At 37.2% G+C, this 19871-nt stretch overlaps 1 protein-coding gene across 1 annotated transcript in view; it reads left to right on the top strand.

Annotated features, from left to right (window-relative positions):
• The first annotated feature begins 1383 nt into the window (after positions 1 to 1383).
• LOC127633249 (cadherin-10-like) overlaps positions 1384 to 19871 on the top strand; it is an 83018-nt gene continuing 64530 nt past the window's right edge. Inside the window, exons 1-2 of the mRNA XM_052112200.1 lie at positions 1384 to 1496; positions 11928 to 12266. Coding sequence (XP_051968160.1) covers positions 12069 to 12266 — 198 coding nt within the window. The 5' untranslated portion in view covers positions 1384 to 1496; positions 11928 to 12068. The remainder of the gene's footprint in view (positions 1497 to 11927; positions 12267 to 19871) is intronic.

The raw sequence follows: 19871 nt of genomic DNA, 5'->3' as shown, positions 1-19871 counted from the left end.
GTACTGAAGACTAAGGGCTAGAAAAAGGCAGAGAGATGAAAAAAGAAACATTCTTCCTAATTATCTTGTCTTGTTTTCAAGTAAAATTATACTATTTCCTGTTTAGTGTTAAAGCTTTTGGCAGTTGCAGTTTTTATTCACTTGTTTATACTCAAAACTAGTGACAAATCCACATCCACACTAATCTGTTTTAGACCATGTCCACACTAATACTTTTAATTTAAAAATGCATTTATTGTCACAGCTAGGACATGGCAGAGGTATCAAACACAGGGCACGTCGATGCAGTTCAGGTGGCAAAAAGTACACACAAAAGGTTTTTCCCTTCTTCAAGAATGAACAACGCTTGAGTGAATAATCGATTTATTGGAAAATATGCGAGTGGTGTTCTGTGGCACGGCAGAAATTTGATCAGACTCCAGAGTCATAGCTAGGCGCCACCGACAAACGCAGAGCGGCGCCGGCACTCTTCGTTCCTTCATTGAAAACAGTTGTTTCAAATTTTAGACCACACCATGTCATCCTCCAGACACATCCGGTGTGCGACCCCCTTTATTCACACTAGAATGTCGCTTTCCTCCACCGAAAACTGAGCATTTAGATTACTTTTGAATTTAAAATGTGCATACTTATTGATGTTAAGGAACTGAAAACGGTGATTTCAAATGAAAACGGTTTGAAGCCGATGTGGCCTCAGATTGAAAACACAGTTTTCAGTTTCCTAACGTCATTATTTTCTATAGTATGTGGTAACGGAGAGTATTTCTGAGAGATGCAATCGTAGCAAAATCATCGCATTTTCAAACTAGTACGTATTAGTGTGGATGTGGCCAAAATCACACTATATGACAGAATATTCAAACTGCATTATATGAAAACACAGTTTTGTTAATCAAGCTATTTGTAAACAAGACAAAGGTACTTGTTACAAATGACAGTACATTTGCTGTTTGAATAATCAAAAAGAGGAGATACACTCAGTCAGGTATGTGCTCTCTGTCTCTCTCATTCATACTCTCTCTATATCTCTCTATGATTTTCACATACACACACAGATAGACACAGTAAGCCCCGGGACAGTGTTCAGTCTTACAGTGAAAGCTGAGAGGGAATGTGATAAGCTTGGAGCTTATACTAAGGAGATATATAACTGTGCCCGAAAACACACAAGAAAACAATGGAGTATAGAAAACCAAGGTAAATCTCTCTCTCTCTCTCTCTCTCTCTCTCTCTCTCTGTCCCTCCCTCTTTGGCTCTGTTGCTCTCGCGCTCTCTCGGTCCCCCACTCATTCTCAGACGGATGAGGACAGTCCGGAAAGAGAGCAGTCATGTACATAATTTCTCTCGCGCTCGCTGCATCTAAAGGTTATCATTAAGACGTATGTGCCCTGCAGAGCGGTTGCCGTTGAGATCATTTTACACTGGAGGAAATATTTGATTAAAGTGTGCGGATTTAAAGCAACTGATAAAGAAGCGTCAAACCTGCTAAACAAAGTGTGAGTAGATGGCTCATTAGTTTCTTTAGCATGTGCATGAAGATGGAGGCTCTTAATGTGTCTAAACCAAAAGATTGTTTGGTTTCTTTTGTGAAAGTCTGTTTAACATATCCATGGTCAAGGAGCTCCTGTAAAGGCTTTATTGAGAACATTTCAGCAAAGTGAATTTATTTTAGAGAGATTGACATGAATTGGGAGGGAACTCCTAGCTGTCATATGGTGCTGATGAATTCAATCTAGACAGAGGAAGTCAGTCTTCACTGGTCAGATTCATAGATGTGTTGTTTAATATTCTACTCGGCAATATGAACTGAAGCAAAGTTATTATGTCTGTTGTTGAACTTATAATAGAAAATAATTGTTGTCTATGATAAAAATAAATAAACAAATAAACAAAATCAAAATAATAACAATCTGGTTATTGTAAATGCATTTAAGAATTCTCTGGTTACAGAAGTGTGATACAATTTTGGTTTAAAATTTTCACCTGCAAAAGATGTGTCCATTGAACTTCACAGGGGCTGGCAGCATTTCTCTGCTGATTTTTTTTATTTTTTTTTGAAAGTCATTCTGATATGACTTCTCCAATTAAACAAATGCTTTGGCGTGATTCTGATAAGCAGATTATTTCCTTGACCTGTGTGTCATTTGGCTGCTATTTTACAGGCTGGCTCAGTCTGATGATAAACGATGTGTGTGTGTGTGTGTGTGTGTGTGTGTGTGTGTGTGTGTGTGTGTGTGTGTGTGTGTGTGTGTGTGTGTGTGTGTGTGTGTGTGTGTGTGTGTGTGTGTGTGTGTGTGTGTGTGTGTGTGCAAATCCAGTGACCAGAGGATCTGTCATTGATAATAAAAACATTTGCATCACACTGTAGACAAATATCTAAATAGAAATGTACAGTCTTCACAAACAGTAAACTCTTTTTGTCTGTTTTATACTCCACAAGATTCCTAAAAGCTTGACATTTCTGACAAGACCAAATGCTGTTCTATATGATCACATGGAGAACAAATGGGGACATTTGCTTTTCAGAAATATATCCATGGGAGTTTCAGCAAAGAGCTCCAACATTTTTCAAAATGTGCTCAGATTTGCCTAAGAGCCAAAAAATGTTTCACTGTGAACGCAAACATTCGTATCTCATGCAATTCTTTCAAGTGCAAATTATCTGAGCTATGCTAAACACATAAATCTGAGCCGTATACTCTTATGCTTTGTCAAAAATGTTCTTATTTATTTATTTTTTATTATTATTATTTTCACTTAGGATTTTTATGAATAAATAAATAATTTCAAAAAAATTAACCATGAAACAAAGTTGATACTTGATACTTGTACTCCATCCCCTGAGATATATAAGAACAGCCTCTAGAAAACATTTTTAAATAATACATAATAATTGACTTACTTGATTTTAGAATCTGCATATTTCAAAAAGAATTCTGTCATGCATTAATTTATACAATATAAAATTGACAATGGTTTGAATCTGAAAGTGTACAGCCATTCAAAACCCACTTCCTGGATCATCTCTCTAAGAATAAAATCATTAACATCTATTCACCATTGTTTCAGACTGAAAGCACATGAGGATATCTCACCAGAGAAACAGACTGTGATAAAGAGAGAAGCAATGCACTTGTGCTGTGTTGTCTGAGAGAGAGTGAGTTAGCTCCACCAAGTGGCTCAAAATGCAATGCTAAGCAGCAATGAAGCCCAGTCTTTATTATGGTTGATGCCATTTTAAAATCTGCATGATTTTAATTTCACACACACACACACACACACACACACACACACACACACACACACACACACACACACACACACACACACACACACACACACACGCATGTACACACGCACACACGCGCACACACACACACACGCACACACGCACACACACATACACGCACACACGCACGCACACACACATACATTTACATACATTCTACTGACAAAAGCCCAGCCACATATTTACAATTATCATGTGATGGATGGAGTCTGTCATAGTACATGTTAAAAACTGTATACACAACCTTATCTGACCATGCCAAAGAATTAGATGCCTTGTGAGTAATCTGGAAGGACCAGGAGGTAGCTTCCGTTGTCAGATATCAGACAAGCTCTGTGCAATATTTCAATATTTTAAACTGAACGCAATCTTTATATTATGAAGTGTATGTTATGCCAAGGTACATGTCTTTTGTTCTTCCTGTTTCCAGTACTGAAGTTTCCCCAGGGGAGGCTCATTGGTTATTAGCAATTTCCTTTATTTATTAGGATGGTGCCTACCAGTAGCTAAAGATACAAATTTTGGATTCCAGCATTTACTTCAATTTAGTTATTGATTGAAATTATTTATTTTTATCCAATTTCATACTCCATTTATTGTCTTCTGACTCCACACGCATCAAAGAATGTTACATCTGTTTGTGTTTCTATGAGGTAAATCTTTAAACATTACTGGTACAAAAACTAAAATAATATTAAATTGATTTGTTTGAAAAGTCAGTATTAAGTTTCCTAACATACTGTAATTGTTTTCGACAGTATGCGATAATGGGGAGCATTTCCTAATCTTTTGTTGGAGTAAAATGCTGTTCAAGTGTGGATAAGAGGTGTATATGTTTTGGAACTAAATGTTGTTAAAACAAGTATTTTCGAAAAAATTGTTGGATTTGCCAAAGTTTGAAACGTTCATAGCGTTGTGTCCTAAAATATTTGGCAAAGATTGCAAATGGCCAAGAGTGTGTCTTAAAATGAGTTATGTCTCTGAAACATTTGATACGTTGTGCCTCTGAATGGACCAAAGGCAATGCTGGGTGCACCATAATTTAAACTAATATCTTTCTACCAGGATAAATGAAAAAAATAAAAAATAATAAAATAAACCAGTCTTAATGCAAAATAGTTCAAAATCTGGCTCGCTAGTCTATGTTTGATTTATAGAGCAAAACTGCAGTTCTGAATGATTTAATGGGTGACAAAAAATGACCAGGCATTGAAAAATAGTTATACAATTAATCCGGGGTTTAAGCCCCAGAAGCCCGCCCTTTGCACCATGGCCAACTCATGGTTCCCCCATAAAACTTATGAATGAAATCTCCATTCTTTAACACTTGCAGTCTCAATATATCAAGGTCATTTAAAACAGAGGGAAGGAAAAACTTTCCTCCAGAAATTATGAGTAAAACGGATGCACAGATACGAGTCGCTATACCCCACATATGGCTCCAGACATCCATCAGAACACAGTCAGGTGTGGACAGAAATAGCCCAGATTCCCTAAATGATCCGTGTTTGATGTGGTCTTAGGGGGAATATACTGGGGAGAGAGAGACGAGTGTTTGGAGCCAGATAGCATGAGTGAATGAGGCCGTGTTGAACACTGGCAGATGTATTCCCTAAAGACAATGCAGCCCCAGACTGTTTTTATAAACCTCAAGAGAAATATAGCAGTACCTCGCAGACAGGACTGCAGCAATTACATAGACAAGACTAACGTAAGTCTGTGTGTGGTGTGTGTAAGTGTCTGTGTATGTGTACCAGTCTGATCTTGTAGACTTAGGCAGTATATCACTGTCAATCAGGACTGTACACTACACAAATCCTCTTACTTTGGTCATCCGTCCACATCTAGAGGTGTTATGCGGAACAAGAGGTCAGCCATGCCGAGTTTTTCCGTAGAACAGCATACCCTGCTCTGTGCCAGTTAATTCATACTTACATAGCATTACCTCATTATCCCTTGACTAACATGTCCACATACGCCTAGATTCACATATACACACTAATTAGATGCCCTTAATAGGACAAGTGAGTTCCCTCCTTGCTCGACTCCCTCTCATTTTCCTTCCCTCCCCTTGCAGTATTACAGATCCTGCCACACATAAACAACATTTTAATGTGCTAATCAAAATTAGATAATTAAGTGACAGTCCTACACATCTGGCAAGTGTTTTTTATTTTATTTTTTGAACAGGCATTTAAAAATAAAAAAAGATACACTGACCTAATACTTAATAGGCATGCTGTATCAAAGATTAATATCCAGAATGCTATTAAAACTCAAGGACAGCCTTGAATGATAATTAGAAAATGCAATCATGACAATATCCATGCATAAATTGCCTTGCACGATTTTGGCAATTCTTTTAGAACGTTCTTGACATTGCCATGTAATGGGTAAACTGAGAACGAGGGTGATAACAGTAAAAAAAAAAAAATAAAATGAGACATTTCTGGTTTGCTGGGACCCTGCGAGTCACACTGTTGTAACATAGAAACACAATATCTTTTCTGGGCCTTTTCACAAGCCACTTCTTCTCACCACTGCCGTGTTAACATCTCCCTGGCAGAGAGGGATATAAACAGCGCCTCGCACTCCATTATTATGGTGTGTAAACTTGCAAAAATCGTGTACAGCGTGTGATTTGATAACTCAGCTCTCCGTGTCTAATGAAAACAAAAGCACCCCGAGGAGGAGAAAGTCAATTCTTAAACAGTACTTGTGCAAAATTGGAACCTGCAAATCATTTGAGCAGATTTCAGCAAGCTTTGAAAGTGTGCGCAGTAAACGTATGCGTGGATAAGAATGTTTATTTGCTTAAAGGGATAGTTCGCCTAAACAAATATAAATAAATACATAAAAAATCTGTCATTTACGTTAGCGTTGTTGTTACAAAAGAGGACTTTCTGTCCTCTTTGGAACACAAAAGGAGATGCTAGTCAGAAAGTTAGTGACAGTATATACACTGATCAGCCACAACATTAAAACCACCTGCCTAATATTGTGTAGGCCCCCCTCATGCCACTAAAACATGCTGAGATGCTATTATTCTCACCAAAGTAGTATCCGAGTTACCGTAGAACTGCAATGGATGTTTTTTGTTTTTTTGGCACCAACATACACGTCAGAAGCTTTAGTTAATGTTCACATCAACCATCATAATGGGGAAAAAATGTATCTCAGTTATTTGGACCATGGCATGATTGTTGGTGCCAGATGGGCTGGTTTGAGTATTTCTGTAACTGCTGATCTCCTGGGATTTTTACACACAACAGTCTCTAGAATTTACTCAGAATGGTGCCAAAAAAAATAACATCCATTGAGTGGCAGTTCTATGGATGAAAATGCCTTGTTTATGAGAGAGGTCAAGAGTGAATGTCCAGACTGGTTCGAACTGACAAAGTCAACGGTTACACATTAAACTCTAATGATGACATGTGAGAGCAGCACTGTAGTTCGCGCCTGACTGAGGAGATGAAGAATTACACAGCTCACTGTCAAGATGCACTCTAAACTTTCCAAACAGCTTCAGGTGATGTAGATCGCAAAGTATGAGAAGAATTCTAATGCAAAAAAACAAAATAAGTAAATAGAGAAGCACGCTCATTGTAGAATAAGTGGAGCTGGAGCTGGAACTGCTGCTCCACTTAAGCAAAACTTGCATGTCAAGCGTCTTTAAAGGAAACACCCTGACGTTACATCTTAAATACAGTTATATTTAATATAATACAGTCTAAATCATACTCTCAAATACATTTACATTTATGCATTTGGCAGACGCTTTTATCCAAAGCGACTTACAGAGCCTTTATTACAGGGACAATCCCCCCGGAGCAACCTGGAGTTAAGTGCCTTGCTCAAGGACACAATGGTGGTGGCTGTGGGGATCAAACCAGCGACCTTCTGATTACCAGTTTACCAGTTATGTGCTTTAGACCACTACACCACCACCACTCCTATAATACAGAAGCAGATCATGTAAATAACTACAAACTCCGAAACTGACATTTCGCCTCTTCTATGACTTGCATGAATGTCCCGATCTAAGGGGGAGAGATTGATACTGCATCCCAGCTGATGCACACTCTGTCGCGGGGATGCTCATTCCTCGAGCACTCTCGCTAAATGCAGCTAGATCATAACGTGATGGCTCGCGACTTACTGAATCATAAAATCTAAGAGCAGACCGATCTTTAGTTTAGAGGTAGTATACGCACATCTAGAAAATTACGAACATCATTGTCAATAAACTGGAACTTTTAGCATTCCTATGAACAAACTGATCTCACAGTGAATTCGGAAACAGTAGCTTGGCGTTTCTTTAGCAAAAACCGGTCTGTGCTTACCAAAATGTGAAGCACTACCCCCAGTGGCGAAAGTGGTATTTTGTTAGAAATATGGGCACTTGTGAGCTTATTTTTTTGGGTGAAGTGTCCACAGAGGGGCGGCAAAAACGAGCTGTAAGAGAGATGTTTTCAGCTGTACAGGATGTAAAACAACATAGATTAATTAATATCTTACAAACTGTACCCCCCTCCTCAAACCCCAAACATAAATCTAACCATCAGTGAAGTAAAAATCTAAGATAACATTATCTCCAGAGGTTCAGAAGAGATTGCAACAATGGCTCAATGTCCACTCAGATTCGCTCAGTCCACTATAAAAAGTCTTCCAACGAATCTGAGCTATGCTATCCACATTAATTGCATAGCTCTACAATCTTACTGTATGTCAACAATTGTCTAATTTTTGGCCATTTTTATTTTATAAGGAATTTATGAAAAAGAATAAAAATACATATTGAAAAAACAGCAATGGCAAAACTGATACTCAAATAAGTAAGTGACTACAATTGCAACTTCACATTATTTAGCACATCTCAGCCAGATTTAAAAGAGTGTGTAATAAACATATGCATGGATACAAATATTATTTTGCCTTTGCCCCTGGTCGCCCTTGCTGTGAAATGCTGTGAATGCAGAAAGTGTCATAGAAAGCATTAAATCAATCAACTCCATGGCACTGACAGATGAAGATTTATCTGGCTCTTTCCGTCAAGGTCAATGCAGGGAGTTTAGCTGATTTTTAAATGGAAGCTGTTGATTGCATGCTTCTGTATGGTCAGAATATCGCAAAGGCTGTTTACCCCTTAGTTTAAACCTAAATGTGAAAGGAAAAATAAAAAATGAAATGAGTACTCACTATTTTTGTCTTGCTGTCCAGTAAATATCTGTAAACATCTTTAAAACAAGACATAAAAATGCTTTTGATTAATGTTCATGCTAGTCCATAATGCAATAACTATTGTTAAATTGTTTGCGGAAGTTTGGCAAAATGTCGTTTTTTTTTATCTCCATACAATGAAAGTGAATGCTGACTGAGGGTGTTCTAACATATCCGTCTGTGTTCCATGGAAGAAAGCAAGCCATACAAGTTTGGACATTTCTTTATGATGCCTACGTTGACTTCCATGTCAGAAGTGCAGCTATGATTCTTTAAAATGCTGCCTCAGTAGGTAACTCACTAGGTTTTGGAACATTACAACAGTCTCAATTAATGCCAGTGTTTGATTCATACTGAAAGCGAAAAGCTTTACTTGGTTTCATATAAAAACATGTTTAATTCATGAAGACCTCTGCAGACCATCTGAATATCAAAGTTCTCCCCTATCTGCTAACCCTGAGCACCGTCAAAATGTATGTCTAACTGCAAGATTGGGCCACAAAAGGCCTCCTCTGTTGGGTCTGACAGAATTCATTACTCGCATTAGTGGAGACAGTGATTCTACAAATTACAGTAGTCTGCACACTTTCAAACGTTGCCAATTGAATAATTCCTAACTTCATCCATATCTCATTAAGTAAATTATTTGATTCGTATTCACAAGATAATGTTCATTTACATGCATAACTTCAGTCACATCAAATAGAACCAAATCCCTAATTTGCTCAAAGACAAAGAGAGGAATTGCTTTGTTCGCTCAAGATGGTCCTACTGACACTGTGCATTTTCTTTCTTTCTTTTTCTCATTTCCCTAGCCTCTCATTCCCTTTCTTTGATTCAGATTGTTCAACAAAAACACCAGAACATTATGAATCTGCTCCTCGTTTGCTCGTGAGACCTCTAAAGATGTGAGGCGTAATGAATGTCTGTCAAGGTAACCTAGCTTCTTGGCCTTCCTGGAAAATGGGTTCTCATCAAGTGAGGGAGGAAAGATTTATTAGGATTAACATCCTAAAAGCCAATAAATTATGCATACATAAACCAAATTACCTATCAGAACTAGTCCTTTAGGAGAGCCTGCTTCAGTGAGCCATTGCCTTTGCTTTTTTTGGGCTAGTGTGAGCCATGGCGGTGTAAATAATCAGCCTTTTGTAACCATTGAGTTTGATATTGACTCTTTCAGAGCTCTTGGGATAACCACAAAACTAGATGTATGCAGAGCAGGAAAAATAAATGTTTAAAGACATTCAGGCCGATAAAGTTCAGCAATTAGAGACCACCAAGTGGGTATGTGCAAATTTTTAGCTAATCACTTAAAGCTGAAATATGTAATCTGCGTTTCCAAACAGTGCAGCAAAATTAATGATTGTATTCAAAAAGGTTTCCTCAGCATTCACTCCATCTGCCATTCATTGGATAACAATATAATCCCACCCCAAACTCATGGCTTTTGTTCAACCAACAATGCTGTGTTGGACAGGTGGGGATGCTCAATGATTTTGATAGTGCCACAGAACCAGGGTTTACACTTTTTAGCTAAATAAATCTACAAATGGATTTCTTATATTTGTCACTATATAGTTAACTGGGATAAGAGAAAGTATTTTAACACCAAAATAATTACATATTTCTGCTTTAAGTGAAGTGCACAATACAAGACTAAAGCTTTTCACCATTTTGTCTGCAATTAGTCTGTGACAAAAAGATCCCTATCGTAGCCAGCTTGTTGTGCATACCCATCACGGATGCTAAAGAGAGCAACAGTGTCCATTCTTTTTTTTATTCTTTTTTTTTTTTTGCCATCTTGGTTATGCAATTTTTTCCATTATTATAATTTTTTTTCAATATTGATTTCAGGATTCATTCAATAGAAATTCATTTTTTGAACTATCCCTTTAAGGAAAAAAATAATATGATATGAATATAATATGATTTTTACTCCAGACTGTTGAACTCTATTCTAGAGTCCATACTTGTGAGACAATTTGCGAATAGTTGCAGATAATATGACAATTTTAAAACTATCAAGGTGTGTGCATTGTTTCCGAAAAGAAACAGAGCAGAAATGTGAAAAAGCCAATGAAAATTTGACAGTGCAAACAAGTGCAAAAGGAGGGTGAAGCAGTGAGGAGTGGAAGCCAACAATACCCCCATTAAACTGCTGCCCATGTCTCCCCAATTGCTGTCTCATCCATATTTTTCTGCTTGTATGGTACAAATCTGTGTACAAACAACCACATGCCCATTCTCCATGTTGTTTGTTCACATGGTGTCAAGAATCAACTCTCACATTGCTACTGAATATGTGTGTGTTTGTGTGAGAGTGGAACTTCAGGGATGATTTTGTAATTGACACACTTAGTCTGCGTTTAGTTGTATAAAGTGTGAATGAACAACATGAAAAGTCTTTAAACGTTTGCATGGGGTATGTGTTTGGCATTCATTTTGTGCAAACCAATCATTCAGTGTTAACAACTGTTTTTTCCAGTTAGCCAACACGAGTCAACTAATGCCTCCTACACACTACATGACTTTTAAAGATGCCGGATCGTGGTACCGTTCATATTACACAACTGTCTGTCTTGCCTGGACTCCAAATTACGTTTCACAACAGAGTACACGCGAGAAGTGATACGAGATTCAAAAACAAATGCATGATCATATGTTATGCATTTCAGAATATGTTGTGTATGTTTTTAATCATATATTTTATTGGTTACAATATGAAAAAGTACCTCCTACTGTAAAATCTACCTATTTGCTTACCCGACTAAGAGAATTGGCAATTTCTCTCCAACTCTTCTCTTTCTCCACCCAGTTGTGGTACAGTTCAGAGGAAAAATCAAATAGGCACTTTTGCTCCTGCCAAAGTTCCACTAATCTTTCCTCCATTTCTTCTGTCCAATGACCATGCTAGTTGATGTTCTGTTGCAGGTACATCAGGACTCCTCGCACTGAAACTTCCCGTGCCCCGTTTCTTGCTTTCTCATTGGCTGTAGGGCAACGCTGCAGTTGTATTCAGTGAAAACATATTTCACATTGCACGATTTAGAATCGCAGACAGGTCCAGATATTTAACATCCTAGATATCTCGCTGACATCAGTGACACGTCTGCGATTCTCTCAGATCTCGTCTTTGATAGTTCATACATTGCTATAGTCGCTCATGGGAGTGAGCTCTGATTTGCCTACGATTTCAGGCTTTTGTCAGCGATCTCCACAAAACTGTCATTGAGTGGAAATCGGGCTTAAAATCATGTAGTGTAAACTCGGCATAACAAGTTTCCAGAGTTGTTTCCAGAGTGTTCTAATCTATGGCACTTTACACAGAGACACTTAGACTTAATTTTTTTTAAATGTAGCTTTCAACAGATCTTGAATGCAAATAGTTTCTTAATGATTATTCTGTCTATTACAGGCCCAAAGAGGACAGAATTGAATGAAATTAAGGATAAGATGTCCCATTTCGTCTGTCCCACCATTCAGCATTATCTTCAACACAGAGCTCTGTTCCTTAATTGATTCCTTATCAAGGATTCTCCAGGAGTGATTGTATACAATGATAATCAATCAACTTACTTTACTCGTGCTGTTCTGCTTGCTGGGCTGCAGCAGTGCACTGATCCGTCCGGTGCCAGGAATTAGCAAGTTGGACCGGGATGGACAGACTCTACACCGCACTAAACGAGGATGGATGTGGAATAGTTTCTTTCTCTTAGAGGAATGGACAGGAAATGGAAAGCAGTATGTCGGAAAGGTAAGGGCTGTTTCTTTAAGAGCAGTTAAAGGGTCGTTAATGGTTTGGGTTAGGGATAAGGGTTGGGACAGTGTTTCTTTGAAAATAATGCAATTTCGGGAATAACAAAAGATGTTGATTCAGGAACACGTTTTACTAAGGCAAAATCAAGGACACCCTGCCTGGAAGTGGGCGTCTAAATTTAAAAGTGTATGGATATTTCAATTTTTATTTTATTTTTGCAAATGTTACTGGACTTTCAGAGTGAATCATGGAGTGAAGAGAGTAATTATTTTTAGAGCTGCATCATTTAAGTTGTACAATTTTTTTTTTATAATAAGTCATAATAAAAAAAAAACATGGCATGACCATGTTTTATGGAGTATCATGGTAATACCATTAATCATTTAGTAATCATACATTTACCATTATATATCAAAGTACCAAGTAATTGCCATGTGAACCATGGTACCACCACAGTAATCGTTCCTAATGGCCATATTAGTGTGTTAGCACAACATAAATGTATTAATTTACACATTTGCCTGACACTTTTATCCAATTCAACCTATGCTGTATTGAGTATACATTTCTAATCAGGATGTGTTTCTTGGGAATTGCACCCATGACTTTGCCGTTGGTAGTGACACTCTCTATCAGTTGAGCTACAGTACAAATGTGAGCAACATGTCAGGGTCTAAGGGTCAGTGATGTAAATGAATCACACACATCAAATGAACTCATGCATTTTTGCAGATGATGTATTAAAGAAAAATCAATGAGGATGCAGACTATTAGAATAAAGCGATGTGTGGGAGACAAAATACCATAATAACCCTCTTTATATTTATGACCACATCCTGACATTCAGAAATCAAAATGATTATGTGGGATTAACTCAAAAGCTTACATTATAACCGAGAAATTATAATATCAACTATTGTGTCCAAGCTTGCGGCATGCAGGCATGATATATTTTAGTTAGGAACAACTAAGGACACAAAGGGGCCATTCCTGTTATGCACAACTGGAAAGTAACTTTTAAAGATAACATACTTGTGATATAATTAACGAAAGTATGGCTATAAAAGGGTTTACCAGACTTTTAGAACCTGCTCTGGACAAGCTCAAGCACTTAAATTAACAATTAACAATAGGGCTAAAGTTGAATTGTATATATATATATATATATATATATAAATGATGTATCTGATGTAAATCCCTTTCTTTTGAGACAAAATACAAATTTATGATTTTCATTATTTTCATTAAATAATTTTTTTGCAATATCTGTCCAATAAGTGAAAGGATACTATTTGTGGTAAAAAGCCCAACTGTTGCAGGGGCAAAAGGCCTCTATTAAACATAGGTGGTTATATTTAGATTTGTTATTCAAAAAAAGCATCTTTTACCCCAATTGAGGGAGCCTGTAACCTCAAGTGAGGGATAAAAGGCTCCCTCATCACCTTTTTTTTTTTTAAATAATGAATTTTTATTTAAACTACCATCTGTTATTATTTATTTTTCACACAAATTATGTCGCTTCATCAATATTCAGTAAAAATACATATATATTTTTTAACTTGTTACCTTTTGTGACCATGAAAAAAAGCACAATTTCCTCAAGGGCTGCCTTTAGCCCTGTTGTCACCTAACTTGATTATTTACAATAAACAATATAGTGACAATAAAATGAATATTCTAACATGATGGAAATGAGCTAAAGTCAGCCATTGCTCACTCAGGGATTTAGAGTTAGCTAACATGAGGGTGTCATCTTGAATGTATATGTAGTGTAAATACAGTATATATATATATATGTGTGTGTGTGTGTGTGTGTGTGTGTGTGTGTGTGTGTGTGTGTGTGTGTGTGTGGCATGGGGCGTGGTCATGTGTCGGTCTGCAGGAGAGAGAGAGAGAGCGGTAAGGCTTGTCACCTGCTTTCTGGACACTCTCTCTCCCTCTCTCGACACTTGGCGTTCCTTAAATGTCTCTCTCCGTATCACTATAACAAGACACAGGTGTTAGAGATAATTACAAACCAGGTGACAAGCCTTACCGCTCTCTCTCTCTCCCGCAGACCGACACATAACCACGCCCCCATGCCACAATATATATAACTTATCAGAATGTTAAACAGGATAGAATGTTTTAGTGTAAGACAAAGCAAATGCCACAAATCATCACAGAGTTCATCAAATATATATGTTTTGTGGCATTTGCTAAGAGTCAAACCTCTATGTGCCAAGGAGTGTGCCTCCATGTGACGCAGTTGTTGAAAAGTGGCCCTGCCAGTGAGACAGGATTCCATTAAAATCTAAAAGCCGAACTGCTCTTTGCAGCTTGTGTGGCATCAGATCAGAGTGCAGTGCTTGTCATGCCAGCAGCGTCAATGACAAGAGCAAAAACAGCAGTACTTTGGAAAGCAGCAGTTACAATCCTGTTATGGTGGAGGGAAGGGGAGAGAGGGGTGCTGTTGACGGCCAATTTTAAAACAAAGATGCAGGCTTTCATCATTGCCTTCATCGTTTCCAAGTAAACAAGTGTCATGTGACGGATTTGGGGTGGAGAGAGGGACAGAGGTGTGGTAGCACAGACATACAACATCTCTTCTTCTTATGTTGGAGGGTTGAGGAGAATATTGTCTAAATATGCAATAAAGAATGTCTCAGAGACACGGCAACAGCAAGAGGAGGAGAGCGGGAGAGAGTGGGTGAGGAAGAAAACAATAAATCAATCAAAAACAAGAATGAAATTCTGCCCTCATACCATTGCATTTTACGTGACAAGGCAACAAAACAGCGTCGACTGCAAAGAGTCTGTCAGTCAAGGAAGTGTCAGACTCAGCAGTGGCATGGCTTCCTTCCCAAACCTTTGATGCATCTCTTTTTCTCCAGCTCCATTTCTATTGCACCCTCTTTTTCTAGCCACTGCGTTTCACTGGCATGACAGCATTCACAAGCTTTTGGCCCTCTTCTCTACCACTGTCCACTCTTGTTCCCAATTAAAGTTCCAGAAAGACACAGGGCTCCCACAAATACGGAGAACGAAACTGCTGTTTCCGATAGACCATTGTTGAGCTGAATGATCGTTCATTCCATTTGACACATTTCTTCCTACTGTGTGTGACGGGTGAGATGTTTGTGCAACTCGATGGATGGGTGCTTACAGTCCCAGTGAGAGGTCATCAAAACCATTGATGGTTCTCCTCATAAAGATAATTCAGCAACCTTTACGGAGCCTTATGGGACACTATATTTATTTATATAGAGCCAAGGCTTCCACTGGCCCCCTGTCACAGACAAGCCCTAAAAGATGATTCATATTTAAGTATGAGGCTAGAAATAATCCATAAAATCGGAAGGAAATTTAAAATAAAACAACAAACCTCTTTCAGTGTGCTTCAAAGCACTTATAGTGTGTAGCCTGCATCCATAAATGATGCACATGCAAGTCAAACATTTGGACACACATGATAACACATTAAATAAATAAATACATAAACATCCAAAGGCTTAAGCCTTGTGACTTGGACCGGACAGTGAAGAAAAACTATCAAACAAATATCTAGCTAAGAAATTTAGGGTTATTTAATGCCCATACTTTCATTTGTGTTGTTTACAGACTGATGTCACTGTGAATTCTGCATCAGTAGATCAAAAGTTTTGCTGCTGAAATCTGTCTGCTTACCGAAATACAAATCTCTACCTCCTAAACCAAACCCAAACCCTAAACCTAACTGTCAGTGTAGTAAAAATGTAATTGTAAAGCAAAAATGCAACCTCTGAATCGCGTTTACTATTGTTTATGTGGACATGATCACTTCCTGGTTCCCACGAGACAAGAACCCATGTCTCAGAGGTTGCAAGCACAACACACGCTATCAGTAGCATTAGAGGGACAGGTGATTGGAGCTGAAAATGTATAAAATGGGGATGTCGATTTTATGGTACTAGAACATTCAGAAGCAACATTACTTTAGTGATCATGTTGGTTATTTCATTGTTTTGATTACTTTATTTTTATTTTAATATGCAGAAAATAGTTTTAATTATAAATGAGTAGGTGTTTGCAAACATTTGACTGGTAGTTTGCAGGTGTAACTCTTTAGAATAATGGTCCATAATTAATAGGTAATTATGCAGGAATTAATACAGGATTAATGAGTAGTTCTACATTAACACATTAGTTACTACTACTATTTACTAATATGGAAACATGATTATCAAATCAGTAAGTAATAGTGAACTGATGACTGAGGGAGTTCATTGTTAGTTAATCACTAATTACTTAATTTGATTTTAATAATTGAGAACTATCTACTAGCGATGGCTAATTTAAAATAACTACATATTAATTACTAACAGAGGTGTATAATCTGTTACATTTACTTGAGTAAAGTTTTGAAAAAAAAAATTATTTTAGAGTAGGTTTAAAAGTGGCTACTTTTTAATCTCGCCTCAAGTACATTTCTAATGATTTTTTTTACTTCTTTCAATGGCCAGCGTTCCTTTAGTGACATTACTGGGTTTAATTTTAGTTAATGTGTAATTTATTGAGAGATTATTGAATATGACTTTAATGACAGCGGAAGTTCACACAGCTGCGCGCTGCTGTCACAGACTGTCACTCTAGTCATCAATGCTGCAGCATCAAACTCTTCAAAGTGAAACACTTTCTTCGCCCTGCACAGTGAAAAAAATAAAGTTTCATCATGCAATGCTATCATTTAACACCAAGACAAGTGGATATTTCAATATTCGAATATTTCAGGTGTGAGAGATGAGCGGGCGTGAGGCGATCATATGGCAAAGAGCGTGGCTGTGTCCGAAGTCTTTCAATCAATCACTAATTCCTATTTATTGGATGGCAGTTACTGCACTATATCTCAGCAGTGAGTGAAGGAAATAAGTGACTGAATTCGGACACTGATGGATACACCGAGCATCGGCGATCTGGGGCTGTCGCAGAAACAATGCCACAAATTAACTTTTAAAATAATATGGCCTTACTTGTTATTCTTATTAAATAATATATTAATACAATAAATCTTCATTCTGTTTGTCATTTTTAATATATATTGTGTGTTTATATAAAGAGTAAACTAATTTTATCAAATAAAGATTACATTTTAAAATGTATCTGTATGTTTTTTCTCTATATGTTATTTTAATCAAGTAATGATTTGACAAAATTAATTTAATACATTTAGCATGAAATAAAACATCACAGGAGTCAAGGAAGCAGTAAACTCCCAGCTCGTATGTCTTCCCCATGGTGGTCAATTAACCATTGTCGAGTGTACATCAAATGTACAGAATTAGGCAGTCTTGCTGTACAGAACTAATGATCTTAATTATTTCGACACTGAAAACTGTAACTAGACTAAAATAAGAATCCACACAGGTCTTTACAAGTTATGAAATAGTGAAAGCATGATCTTGCTTTGGTTTGTATTTCAGCATTATATATAATGTCCATTTCATGTTTTCCTGTTTTTACCATAATAAAAACTCTGTTTCTCATCCACACATTCTCATATCACATCACTTCTGAAGATACTGATTTAACCACTAGAGTTTTATGGATTACTTTTATGCTGATTTATGTAATGTTGTTTAGCTTTAAATGTTAAAGCTAATGTTGCCACCCATTCACTTGCATTGTATGGACCTACAGAGCTGAGATATTCTTCTAAAAATCTTAATTTGAGTTCAGCAGATGAAAGAAAGTCATGCATATCTGGGATGGCATGAAGGTGAGTAAAAAATAAGAATTACAATTTTTGAGTGAACTTTAAGGGCACTTGTCAAACCTGGATGAATTTGTCAATAAGAAACATTTAGTTTGGTTTAGAAACATTTCTAGTAATTTGATGATTCACATTCTTCCCTGCATATCGCCCCATGTCTAGCAAAAAATTACAAATATCCAAATACCCACACCTATCATATCGCTTTTGAAGATAGTCTTATGGATTACTTTTATGCTGCTTTTGTGTGCATTTTGGAGCATCAACATTTTTGCCTACAGAGCAAAACATTTTATTTTCTTCTAAAATGCTTAATTTATGTTCTGCAGAAGAAAGGAAGTCATCCATATCTGGAATGGCATGAGGGTGAGTAAATGATGAGAGAATTTACATTTTTGTGTGAACTATCCCTTTAAAGTTATAGGTCAAGGTCTTATTTATATAGCACTTTTAAGAACACTAGTCTATACCAAAGTGATGTACATATGCATATGAAACAGTACCAGGGCACAGAGGAATAAAAGACTAATTTGAAAAATAACACAAAACAAGAAATTAACCATATAGTCTACAATAAACATTCATGAAAAGCCAAGGAATACAGATACGTCTTCAGGCGTGATTTAAAAACAGGAATGGAAGGGGAAGACCTACGTCCAGAGGTAAACTGTTCCATAGGGCCAGCAACAGATAAAGCACGATCCCTTTAAACATTAGGCGAGAGCAAGGTATTTGCAGGAGAAATTTGTCAGAAGATCTGAGGCTTCTAGGGGTTTGTTGATAGCTCAGAAGTTCTGACAGATAAGAAGGGGCCACACCATTTAAGGCTTTATAAACAAATAACAAGATCTTAAAATGGATCCTATAATGCACCGGTAACCAGTGGAGAGATGCTAAAACCGGTGAAATGTGTTCCCTCTTCCTAGCACCAGTAAGCAACCTAGCAGCTGCGTTTTGGACCAACTGCAGGCGATACAGAGATGAGTGATTTAGCCCCATATACAGTGCATTTGAATAGTCAAGTCTAGATGAGATGAAGGCATGGATAACTGTCTCCAGATCCTTAAATGAGAGAAGAGGTTTTAATTTGGCTATTTGCCTTAATTGAAAAAAGCTACTCCTCACAACAGAATTTATCTGTTTTCCAAAATTTAGCTCGGAGTCAAATATCACATCTATGTTTTTGCAAAAGGATGAATATTTGAAGACAGTGTGTCTAGGTTCCTTGTGGTATCAGAGACAGCACCAGGAAAACCAAACACAACAACCTCAGTTTTGCTCTCATTTAATTGTAAAAAGTTTTTTGCAGTCCAGCATTTAATGTCCTCAAAGCATTTTAGAAGCACAGAGCAAGAGTAATCAGAACTAAGAGGAATATACAGAGTATCATCGGCATAGCAATGATATGAAATATTATATTTCTTCATGAAAGACACAGTAAGGAAATATTAGACAGAATGATAGCTCAGCCTTAATTTAGTATTTTGTCATAATTTCCCTACCCTCATGTTGTTCCAAACCCGGGTGACCCTTTGTATTATGTGGAACACAAAATATGTTAGAGAGAATGTTAGGGATTGACAGTCTCTGTCAACATTCACTTTCAAAATATGGAGAAAAAAATCATTCACTGAAAGTAAATTGTTTTTCAGGCAAACATTCTGAACATGGACAAAAGTCATATGGATTTGGAACAACATGATCGTGAATGATGACTGAATTTCCATTAATAATAATTCTGTAATACATGTTAAATGTGTATTATGTAATGGAATACAGGGGAGTTAAAGTCTATTATGTCATTTGTACAAGTAACGAGTTACTCACTACTTCAGTACTCTTTTAATCAGATACTTTCTTACTCTTATGCAAGT

The sequence above is a fragment of the Xyrauchen texanus genome, chromosome 40 (genome assembly GCF_025860055.1).
Source record: "Xyrauchen texanus isolate HMW12.3.18 chromosome 40, RBS_HiC_50CHRs, whole genome shotgun sequence".
In the NCBI taxonomy this organism is placed as follows: domain Eukaryota; kingdom Metazoa; phylum Chordata; class Actinopteri; order Cypriniformes; family Catostomidae; genus Xyrauchen; species Xyrauchen texanus.
Note: the sequence above shows the minus strand (reverse complement) of the source record. Positions and strands in the feature narration are given on the sequence as shown.